This window comes from Erigeron canadensis, chromosome 9 (genome assembly GCF_010389155.1).
Source record: "Erigeron canadensis isolate Cc75 chromosome 9, C_canadensis_v1, whole genome shotgun sequence".
In the NCBI taxonomy this organism is placed as follows: Eukaryota; Viridiplantae; Streptophyta; class Magnoliopsida; order Asterales; family Asteraceae; genus Erigeron; species Erigeron canadensis.
The window spans coordinates 15268909-15288541 of NC_057769.1; the positions used below are offsets into that span (position 1 = coordinate 15268909).

A 19633-nucleotide genomic window follows, 5' to 3' on the forward strand; every position below is an offset into this window, starting at 1 on the left:
TATTTTATACCATTTTCCACGTGATTTTAGGACCAATTATTCGTTATATTTATAGTTTTATATCCAACTTTCGATGCTTTGAGGGTGTGTTAAGTGTTTTCAGGTTGGAAATTGATTAGACGAGTGAATTGGTTTCTTTTGATGACTTATGGAAGAAACGGGAGAAGGATTCGGTCGAAATCGAGTGAAAGACGAAGAAAACGAATTCTGGAGTGTGTAACTCCCGTTACTCAACTAACGGTCGTTACTAAGGAAGTTTCTGAAATCCCTATAACGCCCAGTTAGAATCATAATGGCCGTGAGAATTCTGAAGGCGTGTAACGCCCGTTAGCCAAGTAACGACCGTTACAAGGGAAGTACAAAAGTAACGGCCAGTTAGCCCACTAACGGCCGTTACACGCGGATTTCATATATAAAGTGAGCTTCGATTCTGCAGGAGGAGAGTTTTTTGGAGAGAGATTACTAAGGACGAATTTAGCTAGGGTTTTTCATATCAATATTCTTGGTTTTAGCATTTTTAAGGTGTGACATCCGTCACCAAAACCGATAATTTATCATAGTCTCTAACTTGGCTTCCTAATTTCTTGACTAGTCAATGTTCATATATAGTATAGCAAGCGTAAAAATGTTGTGATCATTTTCCAATATGTGACTACTATTACTTGGATTCAAGTAGTTTTGGATTTAGTCATTTGATCTTTCTAAACATAGATGACTATAACTATTTCCCGTACTCTTTAGACGCGTAGTTGTTAGTCATATTCATATTAGATGAAATTAAAGCATTATAGACTAATTATATGTAACTTAAAGTTATAAGCTAATGAGTTAAGTGATAATAAATATTAACAAAATAAACTCAATTTACCATGTACGAAAATATAAGATAATTAGTAACCAAATTAGAAGTTACCATGAATTAATATAAGTGTATTTGGAATACAAATAAATGAGTTGTAGTCCAGCCAAGTTTACTAATCACAAACTTATGATTTACGGTTAGAAGGAATTAAAATCCTTTTATGACTCTTGCTAAATTATACAAATAAATCCTAATTATAAACTATATCAAACACTTATCTTTACAAATATATGTATCATTAATGATCAAAACAAAATCCATAACACAAATTCTGTGCTTGGCAGCCGTCGAACACATCATCCAAAACACCATCACAAATCTAATTTGAATTCTACAAGCATACTACCCGCACGTTGCGGCAGAATTTTGTTTTAGGAGTGACAATTTGTTATAAGGGTAGATACGGTAATTCAGTGTTGTAGTGTACGGAGGACCATTTTGAAAATCATATATATAGTGAAAGGGGTTTTATGGAAGAAAAAAAAATATGCTTAATTTTTTAAGACATATCATATATAAAACTTCAAAATGCTTTATAAGGGAGTATAGATATATATAAATTAATTACCCTGAACAACAATATAACCTTCTTTGTTTTGCTACTGCCGTCGAACCAAAACATCACCATACAACCAAAGTTTTGTAAATCGTATCTTCAAAGCATTCATCCTAGAGGATTCTAGCATTTTGGTGAGTCTAATTAACTCTTCATTATGTTTTTAAAGGATCTTTTATATAACTATCTTTGGTTAAAATTATTATAGATTATATTTTATTTTGTCAAGGTATCTAATGAGTGATCATCAATCTTGGGGTAAAATAACTTACCTTTTCATATATGTATATATATAAATTTATCTTTATATTTATTGATCTTTTATTTTAAGTAACTTATTTGATGAATATATTATGGCAAAATTTACAAGAACTAATAAAAGACTTTTTAAGGTTGAATCAAAAGCTTGAAGTATAGATCACATTAATCTTAAAAGTTTACGTATTATTTGTGGTGTAACAATTTATATAATATAAGATATCTAACTTATGAAGACATGGAAATCATAATAACAGATTTATATAGGTGCTGAAAAGATTTGGAAGTTTATATATAAAATTTAGTTGTAGTAGTCTTTAAAATAGTAAGTTGGAATTACTTCAGAATATATACAGATTTAGTTTGCTAACTTGGAAAGGTCGTATCTTGGTCATGGAAGATGGTTAAGTCACGTTTTTGGTATCTAAAATTAAGTTCAGGAAGTGTAGTTTCTGGTGGAATTGATTTCGTGACAAAACACGAAGTTTAAGTTTGTCAAAAGAATTTTATAAGAAAACTGCGCAAATCTGAGTTTTCCGAACAGATTTTGAGTCGACTTCAAATAATTATAACTTGGTCAATTTTAAGATCCGGAAGTTTTCGTTTCACCTGGAACATGTTTTAGGTGTAGCAAGTTCATAGAAAAAGGAATGGATTTTCTTGAGGCTTTATAGGTCTTTAACTTTTATAAAAATTTTCTGTGCACAAACAGTGACTTATCTGAATAGTCTGTAATTATCGAATTTTTAAAAATAGTTAACGTACAAAATAAATTCCATAAAAATTCATGTAAGTATCTATCACATAGAAGTTACAGTGGTAAGAGTTAAATGTCTTAGTTGTTCGTTTGATCTGGAATAAAAATTGATAAAGTTATCAAAAATTCCAGTGAATATGAGCTTGTAGAAGTTAATCATAGATCATTAAAAACAAATACTCTATATTAAGTTATGTGACTTGTAACTTAATAATATATGACAACTCAGGTTGTGAATATTTTGAAAGTAGCCATAAGTGTATTTCATCAAATACGGGTTACAATGGACGGTTATTGACCATGTCCATATTTGTAACTTGTTCTTATATATATGTTGTGTAGATGCTAGTGATCTTTTTGGACTTTGCACAACTACTTGCTTGTTGAGGTGAGTTTCGTGGCCCCTTTTTATTTTATTTCTTTGGGGGAAAATGATGCTCAAAACACTTTTCATTTCTTTACTAGCTGTGCCAAAACTAGTTTGTTTTCCGGGACAAATACGTGTAATTATGAAATGTGTATGCTAGCTTGCTTGTGTTGATTCCTATGATGCAATAGATGTCTGTTGATATCTATTGAAGACTATTTACGGCAATAGATGTTTGTTAATATCTATTGAAGACTATTTACAGCAATAGATGTCTGTCGATATCTATTGAAGACTATTTGATAACTATTAACCAACTTTATACTCCAGCTAGTAGTTGTTGGTAGGCAATGTGTGATTGAGTTGTTGGCAGGAGTGATGGGGTTGTGTTGTTGGATAACTATGATGACATTGATTAGTATTTGGTATGCATACATGCTACTACATGTTTATATTTACACTATTGTCCATACTTCATATATCATGCACATCAAATTCATTTGAATTACTTTAAACCTACGAACTCACCAATATTATGTTGACATTTTCGAGCATTAATTTTCAGGTAATAATAATGCTTAAGGAGACTGAGCATATGAGCTTTAGGAAGACCAATAAAGAGATCCTTCATGGACTCCTAGTTTGAAATTTGAACATTGAACGATATTTGTTATTTGCTACATTACTTTTGCTAGTTGAGGCATGTTTCCTAGACTTATCCCGCTTGTGGGAATCACAATTATTTGGATTTCATTTAGTATGACTCTATTATAAAGTCCATGTGCTATTGCTATATCTTTTCGTCATATCCTACGTTTCCGCCTAAGGTGGGGTGTGACATAAGGCAAACAAACTGTTAGGGTTTTTATCTTTTCAGTCTTGGATCAAAATCATTGTTGCTACCGAATTTTCTTCAATCGATTGGTATAATATGATCTCTTCCATTCTTGTTTGTTTTATTAATTTCAATATGACTAGCTAAATTCTCTATCATCCGTCTTGATGTAGTGATACAAAATGTTGCACAATTTTATAATTCAAAAGTTGATTTCAATTATCGTTGTGTCGAGATCTTGATGATTTAACTCTTTATTTATTATTATTTGACATTGGTGGCATATGTGTTCCTCGTTAGTGGTACTAGTCGAATATATATGTGATTTTCAATTAATTGTTTATCTATAAACAGTTATCACTAGTTCATGGTATGATAGTGAATGTCATTTAATAAAAGGAGTTATTTTGTCAACGTGTTGTGTAATGGTTGGTGGTACCACGTTATCTTCACATGGGTACAATTGTTAATTAGATAGTCAAACAAACTAGTTGGTTAGGGAAATTGGTTTAAGTGTTGGTGGTACCAGCTTTTACAAAGAAACTGATTAATTAGGTGATTTAAATGATTTACAAACGTTGATGGTACCAGTTTGTATCTTTATTTCGTCATGATTATCTTTATCAACTTAATTTGAATATGAACTTCATTAATGTGCAATCCGAACATGTTGTTGAGCGAGGTCAAGACGGATGGCTTTTAAATCTCTTGAGTAATAAATTTCAGCCACAAATATCTTTTCGATTAATCCTGAGGAATTACTGACTTTTCAACTAACTTATTCCAACGTGGCAATTCGGCCATAAACCCCCCTAATTTGGATCGCTTTATTGTTAGCAATTACTTAATAAGTCCTTGTGTTCGACCTCGGTTTACCAAGTCAACTATATTGCATACGAACAGTGTCACTGCCCGCAAGTGTGTAGTAGTCAGTAGCTAGATATTTCGTATTTATAAATTTAAGATTAGAAAATACACATCAATATTCATGTTATTTTCTCAATATCACCCATTATGATTTGGGACATACAAACCTCTACATTTTCTTTTGGCCACAAACCCATCTATTATATCTTTTGCCAACAAATTTCAATCCCTTAATCTATCACCAACTTATTATTGTAGTTTTAACGAATTTTATTCCCTTAATTCACTACTAACTTACTTTTAGATTCCCATTTATGTAATTGATATTTGTTATGTTGTTTTTAATAATCACGACATCAAACGCCCTATTAACGGTATCCGACATCAAACGCCCTATTAAAGGTATCCGACACAATGCACTACTACCATGCTAGTTTATGCTTAAAATATATTCTTTTATATTGTAAGCAAAACTTATGATAGCCAAATTACCATTTATTTTATTTTATTTTTTTCCCTAAGAAAGAAGAGGCCCAGTTTATTAGACTTGTGGTGTTTTTTTTTTATATTTTTATTTGCAAAGTGAGTTTCGATTCAGACGTGCTTGGAGACAATTTTAGTCAGATATCTCTGGACCTCCAATCCCTTACTCATGTAAAATACCGAGATGAGAATTATAAAGCTCAAACCCGATACCTTGGGTAAACTCACTATCAGGACTTACATAGTGGATTTACAAGATACTCCATACCACGCAATTAAGTTAGACTTTAAAGATTTATTGTGAAAATGATTTACTAGTGAAAAAATTTGAAATAAATAACTCCCAAACAAAAAAGAACAAAACCATTGACCTTACAATTTTCCAAATTTTCCAACCGAAAAAAAAAAACTTATCCGTTTATAATCGGGACCTTACGTCGGTTTGTTAACATTATCTATAAGAACATGCACCAACAGTTTTCTCATTTACAAATAGTTTTCATCATATGTTTCTTCATTATTCATATTTAAAATCAACAAATATTATTTATAAAAAAATGGCAGATCCACCATTCCCAACATAAAACTCTAATAAAATAAAATAGGGTCATGTCAACACTACTCTATAATTATTCGATCTAACGCACTTTTTATCATAAATCCATCTCATTCTAATACCATTCTTAATATTAATTAAAGAAAAAAATGTCAATAATAATAATAATAATAAAAATATAATAATTAAAAAAGTTACTTTATTTTATTTTTTTAAATAACATTTTAGCATATGTTTCTTGTTTTTGTCATGAGTACACGGGCTCACACTTTCCGTTTTCATCTTACTATATCAAGAACAAATATTTTTTTCTCCTATTGTTGCACACTTTAGAGTCTACACGTTCGAAAGCCCTCGATTGTATATCGGTTTCTAATCTTTCACTTGTGATACTCGGTATACTCAAGCCGATTTGTATTTTAAGAAATATGCGTGAGTACAAATATATGGGAACGACGATCTTTCGACGACGAAGTCCCTTGGCTCCGGGTTCCCAATTGAAATGGATCACCCACTGGTACTCATTGAAGAATTGCCACAATACTCAATGAAGACCAATGGCGCTTCTACCACCAGTTCAATCCCAAGGAATTCAGTTTTACCACTAGTGGTGGGGGTGAGTTTTCCCCGAAACGTAGAGTTAAGTGGGTTAGGGGTTCGTGAATATGGGTTGGCTAGTATGTATTTACCTTTAGCCATTGTGGCGTCGCATATAAAGTAACTAACATTGTCTTAGTTGGGTTGTTAGAAAAAAAAACTTCATTAGTGTTCATTGAACTGTAATCAAACTAATATAAATGTAAAGATCTAAGGCAATAATAGATAGTAAAAGAGTATGAATGTATGTAGCCGTGAATATTGAAAGGAAAATGGAAAGAAAAAAAAGTGTCTCCGTGTCAAATTGTAGAGAGAGATCCCTCGAGTTGTTTCTAACTTGAGGGGTCAGGTAATAAACATCTTGACCATTGGATTAAAATCAATGGTCAAGCACATCCCTAAACACAACTCAGTTATGCATAATAATCTCAATGGTTGCTCTGATACCACTTGTAATCACTCACCTGAGCACAACACAATATTGTCCGCTTTGCCCGCATGCTCACGACTTTGTTTCTGGTTGCTCGGGCAAACTTCTCAGAAGGGTCACTCATTTGGCATTGCTGCCACCCGAGCACACTTAATTGTGGAGTTCTCCTCTCATCCATAGCCATTACGCCCAAAACGCGTTGTGTTATGTAAGACCAACAATATTACATATAGCCGGTATCCCCTAGTATGCCAGCGATATATACTTCCCTTCCCCAAATTGTATTAGGTTTAAAATATGGAAAAGGTTAAACAGACACTAATTCTAAGGACTTCTTTTTTTAAGGAATTAAATAGCCAACGACGATGAGTTTACAATAGTGGTCTCTACTCTCTAGTCTAATAAATACTACAACTCAACACAAATGTTATATTTCTTAACATCGGCTATGAGAATGCCTACATTGGTTACAACTTGGAGAGAGTAGAAATGGGAAGTCCATGATATTTAGCCTGATAGGACAATTTTATGGTCGAGGCTGCTCTTACCACGTCTACTTTAGATGTCATAAACATCTTAACTAGAGCCCAGCAGCCCATCTTGTTTAATGACATAATCCGTGCTAATATACAGTTGTCGGGCACAAATACTAAAAGTCTTAAAAGCTTGGAAGTCGCATAACTTCATATTGACACTTTCTAATGGTAGCAATTGCACAGGCGATTGTTTAAGACCATAAACTGCTTTTACCGGATAAAGCTCTGGATCCAGTGTCTCAAAACATGGTTCAAGATGCATTAGATAAATAAGTGGTCGTGTTATGCATGTCAGGTTGCTCTTCAAACAGCTCATCCCAAATTACTTATGTAAAACTCGCTATTTTCTCAGGCTGTCCTTATGTGAATAATCTAACACCATTTGGATGATTATAGCAATAATATTCTAAATTCTAATTCATTATAATCTTAATTTTTTCTGCGGTTAGTAAACTAGTGATGGAAGATGACTCGATTTACGCAATCCTTACTAGTCTTGGCGATTTTATCAATCTGATTTGAACTCATTCTAATTTCTGCTTAAACTCCACTATTTGAGTTTGATTGCTAAGTTAAGCAGAAGTATGGGTGGAGAGTTTATCATGGAAATGTCTTCAGGAATCAGATTCGCCTTGTGAAAAAATTAGTGCACTTACGTCTTTTCTTGATTGATTATGGCACTTACGCACTAGTAATCGGTTTAATTTTAATAACTATTTCTATTGATAACTGTATGTTTTAACAAAAATGATTAGGAGGCCTAAAAAAAACACCTAAAAATTAACCTAACAATGAGCTCATTAATTAATTGATGTTATTACTACTATCATCAACACACCTAAAATTAAACCTTTTCTTTGACTATAACATACATATACGATCATACATATATTGCTTCCATATTAAAAACCCTTCTAGATATGTATATATCTCCTGCGTGTTAGTCGATCTTCTTCTTTATCATTATTATATATTTTACTTCTTAATCATTATATAAATATCTCCTCCATGTAAGTCGATCATTCAAAAGGTTGTATTAATCATTATTATATTTTACTTCTTTCTGATTGTATGTATTTGAATAAATTTATGTTGTAAATACAATTATCAAATTATAGCCATTTAATGTGAAGTGATCAATGTATATAATAGATGGTAAATTATCTATATTCAAGAGCACCAATGCACCATGGACATTAATTTCTTTTTTCCTTTTTTCCTATTCGTATATAAAAAGTTTGTTTTTATAACTTGTTATATTACAGTTGCTAATGATGTGATGTCGTGTTTTACCTAATGATATGTATAGCTGAATATTATATATAATATTGTTAAACTAATTATTCTGAAATTGTCAATCTTTTAATCTATAAATCAATAAGAAAAGATGTTAATTAAATGAATAAATTAGTTTTTTCATTAAAAAAGAAAGAAAGAAAAGTGGCGTAGATTAGTATTACGGGTAATTTGGGAACAGACTTATTTATGTTTTAGATTAATTAGTAATTTGTACACATGTCAATATATTAATGGTTAGGCTAATTAATAGGTCTATCTATTAGGCTTCCTAATCAAAACTCATGTTTTAATTCTTAAAAATAAAATCCTTTCTTATAAAATTGATGATAACTTAAGGAACTAGTAATTCAAAAACATCTAAAACATTATAACTTGAGTATCAATAGGTAGAAATTTTATTATCTATATTAGATTATTACGAGTAATATGTATTATATAGCAAAACATGACTTTGTCCATTAAGTTTTTATAGTACCATATTTCCCCTCACTCGATCTAATCTATCAACTATAATCTTCAATGATTACGGTAAAAAACACACAAGATGTCATATTAAAAAAGACCATTCAATAGTCTTGAAAATCGGAAGGTTACATGATATGTTTATTCCACTATCTTTAGAGCTATTTGAAAAAAAAGATACGTAACGCTTTTCTAACTCCTAAGTTTCATAAAATCCAAATGCGACTTACCATCAAGCTTCCGAGCAAAAAATTCTTTGAAGTATTCCTCAAGGGGTACTCGCCGGAAGTTCACTACCTTATGTTGTCTAACAAGGCTCTGTGCAGGGCCTAATTCTGTACCCATTCTGGAACTGTAGAATGTTGCCACAGATAATCTCTCTTTGTTTGAGTTTACAGTTGCTTGATGCTCGATGCTCCTGTACACACCATTGCTTACAATCTACAAGACACACTATAAACAATGAAAATACTGTAACGAGACACGGCATATTTAATTAGTTGGCCGATTTGAATACATCCCAGAGTCTATTTTTCATGTATTCAACCTACTGTCTTACCAGGATACTAAGTAGGTAGTTTCATTCAAGAATATAGTTTATTGTTGCAACAATATAGTTCTTGACTTCTTGTAATTCCTGTAAATTGTTGCTCTCAGTTTTTTATATTTTTGATATTTAAATTAGTCTATGAAATGGTTACATGCCCGATTCAGGCCCGTTTTCACTTATTATTGTACCCAACTCCATTGACCAACCCATCTTGTCTTCTACAATACAAGTCATATGGCTATAATTGTGCCATTACCTCCATGATGTCTCCAACGTTAATTACAAAAGCATTTGGTAGAGGCTTAATGGCTAACCATTTTCCATCTTTTAGAATCTGGAGGCCCTCGGTTTCATTTAGTTGATAGAGGATTGTTAAAGCATCTGCATCAGAATGCGGGGAGAATCCCAAAGCCATTTTTGGCTCTGGACATGGTGGATAATAATTCATTCTCATTGCTTGGTAGCCATCCTGAAACAGCTCAGTCATTTCTTGTGTGTCCATCCCTAGAGCTTTAGCCATTTGACCCAAGATTGACAGTGCTAGTTTTTTCATTTCCGTAGAGTAAGTTTCCAACGTCTCCCTGCAGTTAAATGAGCTATATAAGATAACTATTTCAAAACTTACATCTAACAAATAACACATAGTGCCAAGTAACCAAACTAAAATCTTCCATATGAGGAAAAAGAGAGAACCTAAAGTTGAGAGGCAACTTCTGAAATAGTTGATGTTTCCTGAGATCATGTGGAAGAGTAGTTATGCCAAACATGTCGGACCAGTCAAGCTTTTGATTCTCTGATACAACAAACAGCTGCCCGAAACCTTCAAGGTTGTCTTCATCTTGCCAAAGCTTCTGTTTCTCATTCATCGGAAGATTGAAGAAGTTCAAGACTTTCCTCTTGAAATCATCTAACAAGGACTCACTTATTTCGTGGTTGATAACCTGTTTCAGTTACCATATGAGCAAAATATGTGCTTATAGAATTACACACACACATACACACACAAACACAAACATCACATACGGAAATATGCATAGCTCACTCATCGTGATGTTTTTGTATACTACTTTACACCTCTGTAGTGTTCAGACTTAGAATTTGACTTTTATTGATAGAAACATATAGGTTGTGAAGAAGCCAACGTCCATCAGATGATTCTTTTCATGTTTTTGTTTCTTCATATTTGTGAGGAAGCACAAGAAGCAAGAAAGACGGGTAGAAAGAACCACTTGAGTTCTCAGAGCTCAGAAGACACCTATCTGGTGAACTGGTAAGCCAGCCCAAAAGTCTCAGATGAGCCCGGGGTTCCAAACATCCTTGGGTAAACATCTTGAGATGACAAGGGAAGAGTCGAGAAACAGCCATCAAAATACCTTTTAGGGCCTACATCAAATCCAAAGGCTAGACTTTCTCCCCGAGAAGCTTGATCAATAATCCCTCTCAGATTACCCCAGTCAGGAGTTGGATATGACTGGGTCTTGGCATGGAACAATCACTCGTATATGTGCGACAAAGAAAATATTTGATCCAAAATATGCAATTTCAAGAAATCGCTTTCCTTTAGCCTCTAAGAGTTGAGAGTGTATACTGTATACGTACATAAGTTTAGGTTGTCCTTCCCACAAAATTACTACAGTACAAGTTTAAGTATGGCGGCCAAAGGTATGTCCAAAAAGTACACTAAAACAGAATGCGTAAACATGGAAGGATCCCAGACTACACCGAAAAGGTCAAGCCTTTGCCTCTGATGGCCTTACTAGCGTACTTTTTGCTGGCTATTTGAAGATATACAACGAGTAATGCCTCTCGGAATTATTATATTAAATTCAGATTTAATCATAACCTAACGCAACATATACTACAGTGATAGGTAGAAATAGAAAAATATATGCAGAGTCAGAGAGAGACCTGGAAAAAGCCCCATTCTTTAGAAGCTACATGGAGCTTATTCAGCTCATTAGAATACATGTCACTAGAAGTGTCTGCAAACAAGTTGTGAAGGTCAATGACCGGCACAGATGATGTGGTAGTGGTCAACTCATCTTCATGATGATCAAGTTGGCGCACATACCGAGGTGGGATTTTTGTAATCGGTTGCTTAGCAAGTTCTTGAACACTCGGGACTATTAGTGATCTCCCTAAGTTAACAACTGCATCCTTGTTATCCATTGATGCTAGAAATATAGTAGAATAAGCAGGGGCGGATCTGTAGTGTAAGGAGGTAGGTCCTACCTTAGATTTGGAAATTTTTTAGAGGTTATGTGATAGTTTTTTCGTGGACCTACCTATAATGTTGGTCAGGACCTACCTTAAGATCTTATTCTTATATATGGAGACAATGTTATTTTTGTATGTTGTTTATGTTATCTGAAATTAGAGAAAATAAATTTCCGGCCGGTAGTGATTGAAGAAGACGAAGTTACAGTAAAGTGATACAAGACGGAGTAGCAGCTTTTGTGACATATAACTCTTGGTTTATAAAGTGCCACGTATGGACCATTCTAAAAAAAAGTCAAAGAAATAAAATATTTTGATAGTTTGGTAAAAATCAACTAATTATATATATCTCTATATATATAATAAAACAAGATTGTTTTTTATAGGTATTATTAGAAAGTTGTTGATGTGGCAAAATCATATTTCACTTAAAAATTCTTTTTATCTAATTATGATGTCATATATATAAATAATATAAAAATAGTCTAAAAATATCAATCATTTGTTTAAAGAATAAAAAATCTCTCTTATATAATATCACAAATAAAATATTTTTTTTATTTAGTTGATTTATAAACTATATAATTATTGTTTTAGTTGAATTATTAATTAGATTTATATCAAATTATAATGTTTTAAAAACAAATATTACATAATTTCTTTTAACTTATTTTATAGTTTTACAATTTCAATTAACATGTCCAGATTAAACCCGGGTTGATTAACTAGTATATATATATAATAAAAATCATCCTTCTTGTAAGATATCATAATTCATAAATTTACGAAATAAAAGTCAATGATATTTTACATCTTGCCTTGTTATAGCTATAGAAAAAATCATGTCACTAATAATTTTAAATGATAATTTTCATTTATACCTTCAAAAAATCAATAAAATTGGATTAATAATTAACATTTTTGTTGCTAGAGATAGAAGTCAAAGGTTTTATTTTCATATCTTGTAAAAATTGAAGACCCTTTTCTATCTTCGTATCTTGCAAAAACTGAATGTCTTTTTCTATCTTCAATAGTTACCGGAAGCAGCCTTTCTACAATGTCGTGGTGGGATAAAGTTGTCTATCATAAGTTTTCTCATAAATTATCGAGGTATTGAGATCCAAAACCCATAAAAAACGACATTGGATGCCTAATTACTTTTTTTTTTTTCCATTTATATCTTCAATTGTTATCATGTTTACGAAAATTATAATTTTAATTCTTAATGTATGCGACTTTTGTTAAAAATAATAAATGATAGTTTATATAATTCAAAAAAGTAAATTAACTATAAAAAACATGGTGTTTTGCATCGAATTCATGTTTATATATTAGCATTTTGCCGAATAGGTCGCTCCAGACCAATTAACTTAGTTTCCGCTCAAAGTCAAGGACCTATGTAAGTGAAAATCCTAAATTCGCCTACGTAAGTGAAAATCCTAGATTCGCCACTGAGAATAAGAATCCACATACAACAAAGTTGTTACATACATGACATCGTTATATATTTTCATATGGGGAAGGGAATATGAGGCTGTTAGGCACCTAAGTTGGGTGAAAAACCCCTCACATACCTTTTCTTAAAAGGTAAAAATCATGAGGGCCATGTATTTATTTAAAATATTAAAATATTAGTATGTGAGGGGTTTTTCACCCAAGTTGAATGCATAACAGCCTCATACTCATTTTTTCCCATATTGTATGTCTTATTGCATTTCCACGAATTCTTTTTGTAATTTGAACTAGTAGATAACAACAAGTGGTTAATTAGGAGCCGCGCTTAGCAGCCGGCTTATTATATTAATCAAGGTTTAATATTATTACATAGTGTTAGATTCCAAATTGTTGAGTTGGCACTTCGATGTCATGCTTTCACACGTACGTTATTATCATTAATTAATCATCAAAAGAATCATAAGATTTAAAGAGTTTTCATTTGTGACAAAAACCTATAGATAGGACGTCTTCAACACATCCTCGAAGTCACGTCTTCAAGACGTTAGTGGCAAGGCCACGTCTTCAAAACGTCATGGAGTTGGTAGTGAACCTAGGATTCCAACTCAAGGGGGTCTCTATGACTTTGGATCAATAACTTAGCCGAGATAACAACAACATGAAACCACACTTTGCTTCAGCGGCATGGAACATTCCAAATAGAGTGGGTGATGCCGATAGAGAGAATCATAACCATTATACCTTTGCTTCTTTAAATTGTATTGTACAAGTGTTAAATCAATGCTCCATCCCTTCCTTTCGGTACCTAAATTTAATCCACCACCTTTGATTTGGTATGGTTTATCATAGTTTGGAAAGGCCACATGACAACTACCTCTCATTGTCAGTTTTAGCAAATTGGTAAGAATTCTCGTTTTCCTATGACCATCTTTAATCCACTACACCAAAACTCAGCGTAGTGTATTGATGTCACGTAAACAATACACACTTTCAACTATTTTTACCATTAACCCTCACAATGAAACCACACTTTATTAATGACACATCATCATTTATATTAATATTAAAAAACATATTCTATTATTATAAAAAAGTTATGTTATTTAAAATTATAATCAAAACATAAATTTATAAAAATTTATGAAAACCGAAATAAATCTTACACGTATGTGTAAATAGTAATCTATAAGGGTATAAAGTAATCTTTCAAAAAGATTAAAGGTATAAAGTAAAACTAATGATTATATAATTAGTGATAATCGGTACACCACCTAGTTATGAGGTCTTTCTTCTTCATCGAAAAGAGAGCTGATATTCGTACTACAACAATCAATAAATCTATCATAACTACGCAAACACATATTTGTACAATATGTTGTAAAGCTTGTATACTATGGTAAATTTATCAATTTTTGTGGTACATTTATCATTTGCCAATTGAAAACACAACGTGAATTTTCTAAGTTTTCCGTTCACCGGAATTAGCCTACGTATGCAGCCACAATTAAATTTATACTTATATTATATAAAAGAAATAACACTCTCTCTCATCAAATGTTGAAATGTAACCATGCGAATGTACAAGAATGCCCTTCCTTTATTTCAATTAAAATCTATACTCGAGCGTTCAACTGGGCCATTCCTATTTAAACTATTTTCACAATTTCACTTCAATTGAATATCCACTTATATTGTTAATATGTGTATTTTTTGTTACTGTTGGTTGATATTGAAGCTACGGTATCATCGTGGTATCTCGCTTAATTAATTGTTCACTGATACTGTTTTTGGTAATCACGACATCGAACGCATTGTCAATGGTATCCGCTGCAACGCACGGGTACCATGCTAGTTAATGAAAATAACAATAATAAATCAATACCAATAAGACCATATTTAACCCACCACACTGAAACTCAGTTTATTGATGTCACATCAGCAATACACTGACTCACCACACTAAACAATTTTTATCATTAACCCTCACACTGAAATTCCAGTTTATTATTGCCACTATCATCATTTATATTAATATTATAAAACACATTACATTTAACTAAAAGCACATTAATTAAAACACTTATTTGTATTTATAAAAACATTAAACATAATGCAAAATTTAAAAAAAAAAAAAAAAACCTTCTAATAACCATAGGGCTCAAAACAAAACTTTTTAAAAGTAATATGACTATTTCTTATAACATGTAATAGCTTGGGGTTGAAAACGAAACTTAATGTTAGATAGATGAAATATCATTTATTGGTTCGTCTTCATTCAGCCTCCACCTGCAAATGTTTGAAACAAAATAGATCTCCAATAGCCAAGGCACTAACTCTTCATTACGCCTCCAATACGCCAGTAAAAAAGAAAAAAAAAATCAAATCCCATACGCGTAAAAAAGAAAAAAAAAATCAAATCCCATACGCTGTCTCTCCAACGAGGTGGCCACAACGCCGCATGAATACGCCGACGAATACGCCGGATCTCTTAACCAAATACGCCGGAATCTCAGCGTATTCGTGTCAAAACGCCGGCAATAATGTCTGCGTTAAAGATGGTCTAAGCCCAAAGTAACAACGCAGTAGCCAACACTTTGGAGGAATACGATGACAAACATGGCGAAAGGTTTAACCCACCACGCCAGAAAGTCGGCGTGTTCAACTGAATACGCCAGTAATACATTAAGCATTAAAGTTGGCCTATATTGGTTTATAACTACTATATAGCAAAACATGACTTTGTCCATTGAGTTTTTATAGCGTCATATTTTTTCTCAATGATCTTTGATATAATGTAAAAAAAGAAAGAACAAGTTGAAAATCAAAAAGCTACAAGATATGCTTTTCCGCTAAACTGCACGAGTAGGCCTACTTCTTTTAAATAAAAGTTGAGGTATTTGAAACAAAAGAACCGAAGGTAAAATTCGATAAGAACTGCTTTTTTAACTCCCGAGTTTCATAAAATCCAAATACGACTTGCCATCAAGCTTCCGAGCAAAAAATTCTTTAAAGTAATCCTCAAGGGGTACTCGCCGAAAGTTCGCTACCTTATGTTGTGTAACAAGGCTTTGTGCAGGGCCTAATTCTGTACCCATTCCGGAGCTGTAAAATGTTGCCACAGATAATCTCTCTTTGTTTGAGTTCACTGTTGCTCGATGCTCGATGCTCCTGTACACGCCATTACTAACAATCTGCAAGATAGGTTTTAAAGAATGAAAGTAATTTAATGAGAGATGCCCAGTTTAATCTGTCTGATTAGCTTGTTGGTTTGGGTTGCGTCAGTTCTAATTTTTGTCAAATCAGAAAAGTTGAATGCCTTGAAGGGGTTGAACGTATCCCAGAGTCTATTTTTAATGGATTCAACAACTTACTGTTCTACTAGCTACTTTCATTCAAGAATACAGTTTATCGTTGCAACAATATAGTTCTTGTAATTCCTGTAGAATCGTTGATTAGTGTTGTGGGAAATATGAAGCATAATGCGAGTGATCATGATGTATATTTTGTAACATCTCATTGTTTAAACTTAGTCTATGAAATGGTTGTGTGCCCGATCCGCCCGTTTTGACATATTATTGTACCCAACTACCCATATTTCCTTCAACAAAACAACTCATATGGCTGAAATTGTGCCATTACCTCCATTATGTCTCCAACGTTGACTACAAATGCATTTGGTAGAGGCTTAATGGTTAGCCATTTTCCATCTTTTCGAATCTGCAGGCCCTCTGTTTCATTTAGTTGAAAGAGAATGGTTAAAGCATCTGCATCAGAATGCGGGGAGAATCCCAAAGCCAATTTCGGTTCTGGACATAGGGGATAATAATTCATTCTCATTGATTGAACGCCATCTTGAAACAGATCAGTCACTTCCTGTGTGTCCATCCCTAGAGCTTTAGCCATTTGACCCAAGATTGCCACTGCCAGTTTTTTCAATTCTGCAGAGTAAGCTTCCAATGTCTCCCTGCAGTTTTATCAACCCGAGTGTGTTAATCATATGAATTTTTGATTATCCAACAATGAACACAAGGTGACCCTCTTTTATTTTATCTGGTATTGGCAATGTAAATACGTATTTGAAAGTGATTGACAATAGCTTTATTTTAGTGTATCACATTAGGGTAGTTTATAGGATACAAAGCTTTATATGCAGAAGTTACTTGTCTTAATCAAACTAGTTGTATACTGCTATATGAGATAATTACTATTTGTAAAACGTAGATCCAACAAATAACACATGGTGCCAAGTAACCGAACTAGAATCTTTCATATGGAGAAAAAGAAAACCTAAGGTTGAGAGGCAACTTTTGAAATAGTCGAAGTTTCCTGAGATCATGTGGAAGAGTAGTTATGTAAAACATGTCAGACCAATCAAGCTTTTGATTCTCCGATACAACAAACAGCTGACCGAAGCCTTCATGGTTGTCTTCTTCTTGCCAAAGCTTCTGTTTTTCATCCATTGGGAGATTGAAGAAGTTCAGGACTTCTGTCTTGAAGTCATCTAATAAGGACTCACTTATTCCATGGTTGATAACCTGTTTATATTACCATGCATATTAGTAAAATCTGTGTTTGTAGAATTACCCACACACACACAAACACAAACACAAACACAAACACGTGTATACACGGAAGAAAACAGATAAGGTAAAAAGATTCGGTATGTCACTTACTCGATAGGAAATATGAATCACTCACGCATCCTGATGTAGCTTAGTCAATTTATTTTGATATACATTTTTTTAAAGCTTAGTTTAAGCCTACACCTCGATCGTTAGTTTTATAATTAGACTTAGATTCTGATTTTTTTATATACAAACATATACTCTATATAGGTTGTGACGAAACCAACGTAAGTCTATCAGATGATGATTCTTTTCATGTTTTTGTTTCATTTATATCTGTGAAGTCCTTGGATAACAAATAATTAGTCTGATTTATGTATGCAGATAAGTATTAGCGTATCTCATTTTGAAATTCTTTTTAGATGAAGCACAAGAAGCAAGAAAGACAGACATAAAGAAAGCCTTGCTGGGTTTACAGAAGACTTGATCATCCTATCGACACTAATGTTACTAATTGATATTTGAACTGCAGATATATTAGTGCTTCACACACTACAAATTAACTTCGCACTAGCTTTAAGATCCTTTGCTCAGTAACCTAGCTAAAACTATAATATATATATATATATATAGAGAGAGAGAGAGAGAGACCTGGAAGAAGCCCCATTCTTTAGAAGCTGCGTGTAGCTTATTCAGCTCATCAGAAGAAATGTCACTGGAAGTGTTTGCAAAGAGGTTTTGAAGGTCGATGACCGGCACGGATGATATGGTAGTAGTCAACGCATGATCTTCATGATGATGATCAAGTTGGCGCACATACCGAGGTGGGATCTTAGAAATGGGTTGCTTAGCAAGTTGTTGAACGCTCGGGACTATCAGTGATTTCCCAAAGTTAACAACTGCTTCCTTCTGCTTCACCGTCTGGTTTTCCATTCGCAATATATAGCTAGAAACTATCAAGATATGCTATACTATATCGTAGAAGAATAGTACATGAGAGTTAATCTTTGTTTTCTATTTCTTGTCTGCCTATACTCATTAATTTCCCCGAATTTTTTTTTCTTTTTTCTTTTTGTCAATTTAAATTAGATAACAAGAAGATGAGTCGATGCTCTAGGACTCACTAATCGATAAACTTAACAACCTTATAGAATTTTATTTATGAGTACAAGTATACAACGTCCCAAGTAAGACTTATCCGAAAGTAGTTTTTCTAAGTTGAAAAGGGGGCATTTTTGTTCTCGGCTCGGCCTGGGCATTTGAATTCCCAGGCCGCCACGGGTGATGACCGCACTCAGTTTCGCATCAGGCAGTCAGTTTTTGTTTTTAGTGGTCATCCGTACCACCAAACAGTATTAAATCTTTTCAAACAGTATTAAAAATTAAAAATGATAAATCTTTCCAAAAAGTTCTTCTAAAAATCTTTCTAATTATGAGATAAATATATAATTAAATAGAAGTACATGACGGTATTAATTGTACGACGCGGGTTCGATCTTTCGGGGTTCCCAAATCATGTGGCATTAGGATGAAGGTATTGTACGACATGATATGGCTGATACGGGGCGAGTCGATGGGTATATATCCAATTATGGTACCGGAGTTAGGATTCCACCCATTACCTTTTTTTTTGTTTGTTTTTTGTTTTTCATTTTTGGATAACCATTGGTAATTAACCAGGCTAATATTGTGCGAAAAATCAGAGAGCGCACAAAATAGTATAGCAATCAGCTTAATGGACAAGCATATATACAAGGGAGGTAAGCCATATGCCCATATGGTGTCCCAGTCACAAGATTCAACCGTGCTGTGCTGTTTTCCTTACTCCGGAGTTGCAACATACCAAAAATGCTGCAAAATTTGTGCCATAAACTTGCTGGGCTTACCCCGATTATAACAGATTTTAACAAAATAATGCAACGGAAGTATGTGTCAGTGAAGTTTAAATCTCAACCCAACTCTCTGCATAAGTCGAAAGCTG

General features: G+C 33.2%; 2 protein-coding genes across 4 annotated transcripts; both read right to left on the minus strand.

Annotated features, from left to right (window-relative positions):
• Nucleotides 1-8926: 8926 nt before the first annotated feature.
• On the minus strand, nt 8927-11854 carry LOC122582775 (protein SRG1-like). 3 transcript variants are annotated; one of them, XM_043755210.1, is made up of 4 exons: nt 11324-11853; nt 10109-10356; nt 9730-9996; nt 8927-9283 (listed from the first exon to the last, which is right to left on the minus strand). In XM_043755210.1, the coding sequence occupies exons 1-4, from the start codon at nt 11582-11584 to the stop codon at nt 9058-9060; spliced, it is 1002 nt and encodes a 333-aa protein (XP_043611145.1). In that variant the 5' UTR covers nt 11585-11853; the 3' UTR covers nt 8927-9057. The 3 variants fall into 3 exon arrangements, with proteins under 3 accessions (XP_043611145.1, XP_043611143.1, XP_043611146.1); XM_043755208.1 differs by having other exon boundaries at nt 8927-9306; nt 9672-9996; nt 11324-11849; XM_043755211.1 differs by having other exon boundaries at nt 9070-9283; nt 9672-9996; nt 11324-11854.
• Nucleotides 11855-15834: 3980 nt separating this feature from the next.
• Nucleotides 15835-18800, minus strand: LOC122582774 (protein SRG1-like). The gene is made up of 4 exons (XM_043755207.1): nt 18304-18800; nt 17375-17622; nt 16727-17051; nt 15835-16278 (listed from the first exon to the last, which is right to left on the minus strand). Exons 1-4 carry the CDS (start codon nt 18583-18585, stop codon nt 16030-16032), a joined length of 1104 nt encoding a protein of 367 aa, XP_043611142.1. The 5' UTR covers nt 18586-18800; the 3' UTR covers nt 15835-16029.
• Between the last annotated feature and the right edge of the window lie 833 nt (nt 18801-19633).

Bases quoted from the DNA above. Each gene is read 5' to 3' on its own strand.
- LOC122582775 (XM_043755208.1), bottom strand. From the start codon at position 11,584: ATGGATAACAAGGATGCAGTTGTTAACTTAGGGAGATCACTAATAGTC. The intron at 9,997-10,108 runs GTTCTCTCTTTT...ATTTAACTGCAG, and splicing joins AAGTTGCCTCTCAACTTTAG to GGAGACGTTGGAAACTTACT. The intron at 9,307-9,671 runs GTAATGGCACAA...TGTGTCTTGTAG, and splicing joins ACGTTGGAGACATCATGGAG to ATTGTAAGCAATGGTGTGTA.
- LOC122582774 (XM_043755207.1), bottom strand. From the start codon at position 18,585: ATGGAAAACCAGACGGTGAAGCAGAAGGAAGCAGTTGTTAACTTTGGG. The intron at 17,052-17,374 runs GTTTTCTTTTTC...ATAAAACTGCAG, and splicing joins AAGTTGCCTCTCAACCTTAG to GGAGACATTGGAAGCTTACT. The intron at 16,279-16,726 runs GTAATGGCACAA...CCTATCTTGCAG, and splicing joins ACGTTGGAGACATAATGGAG to ATTGTTAGTAATGGCGTGTA.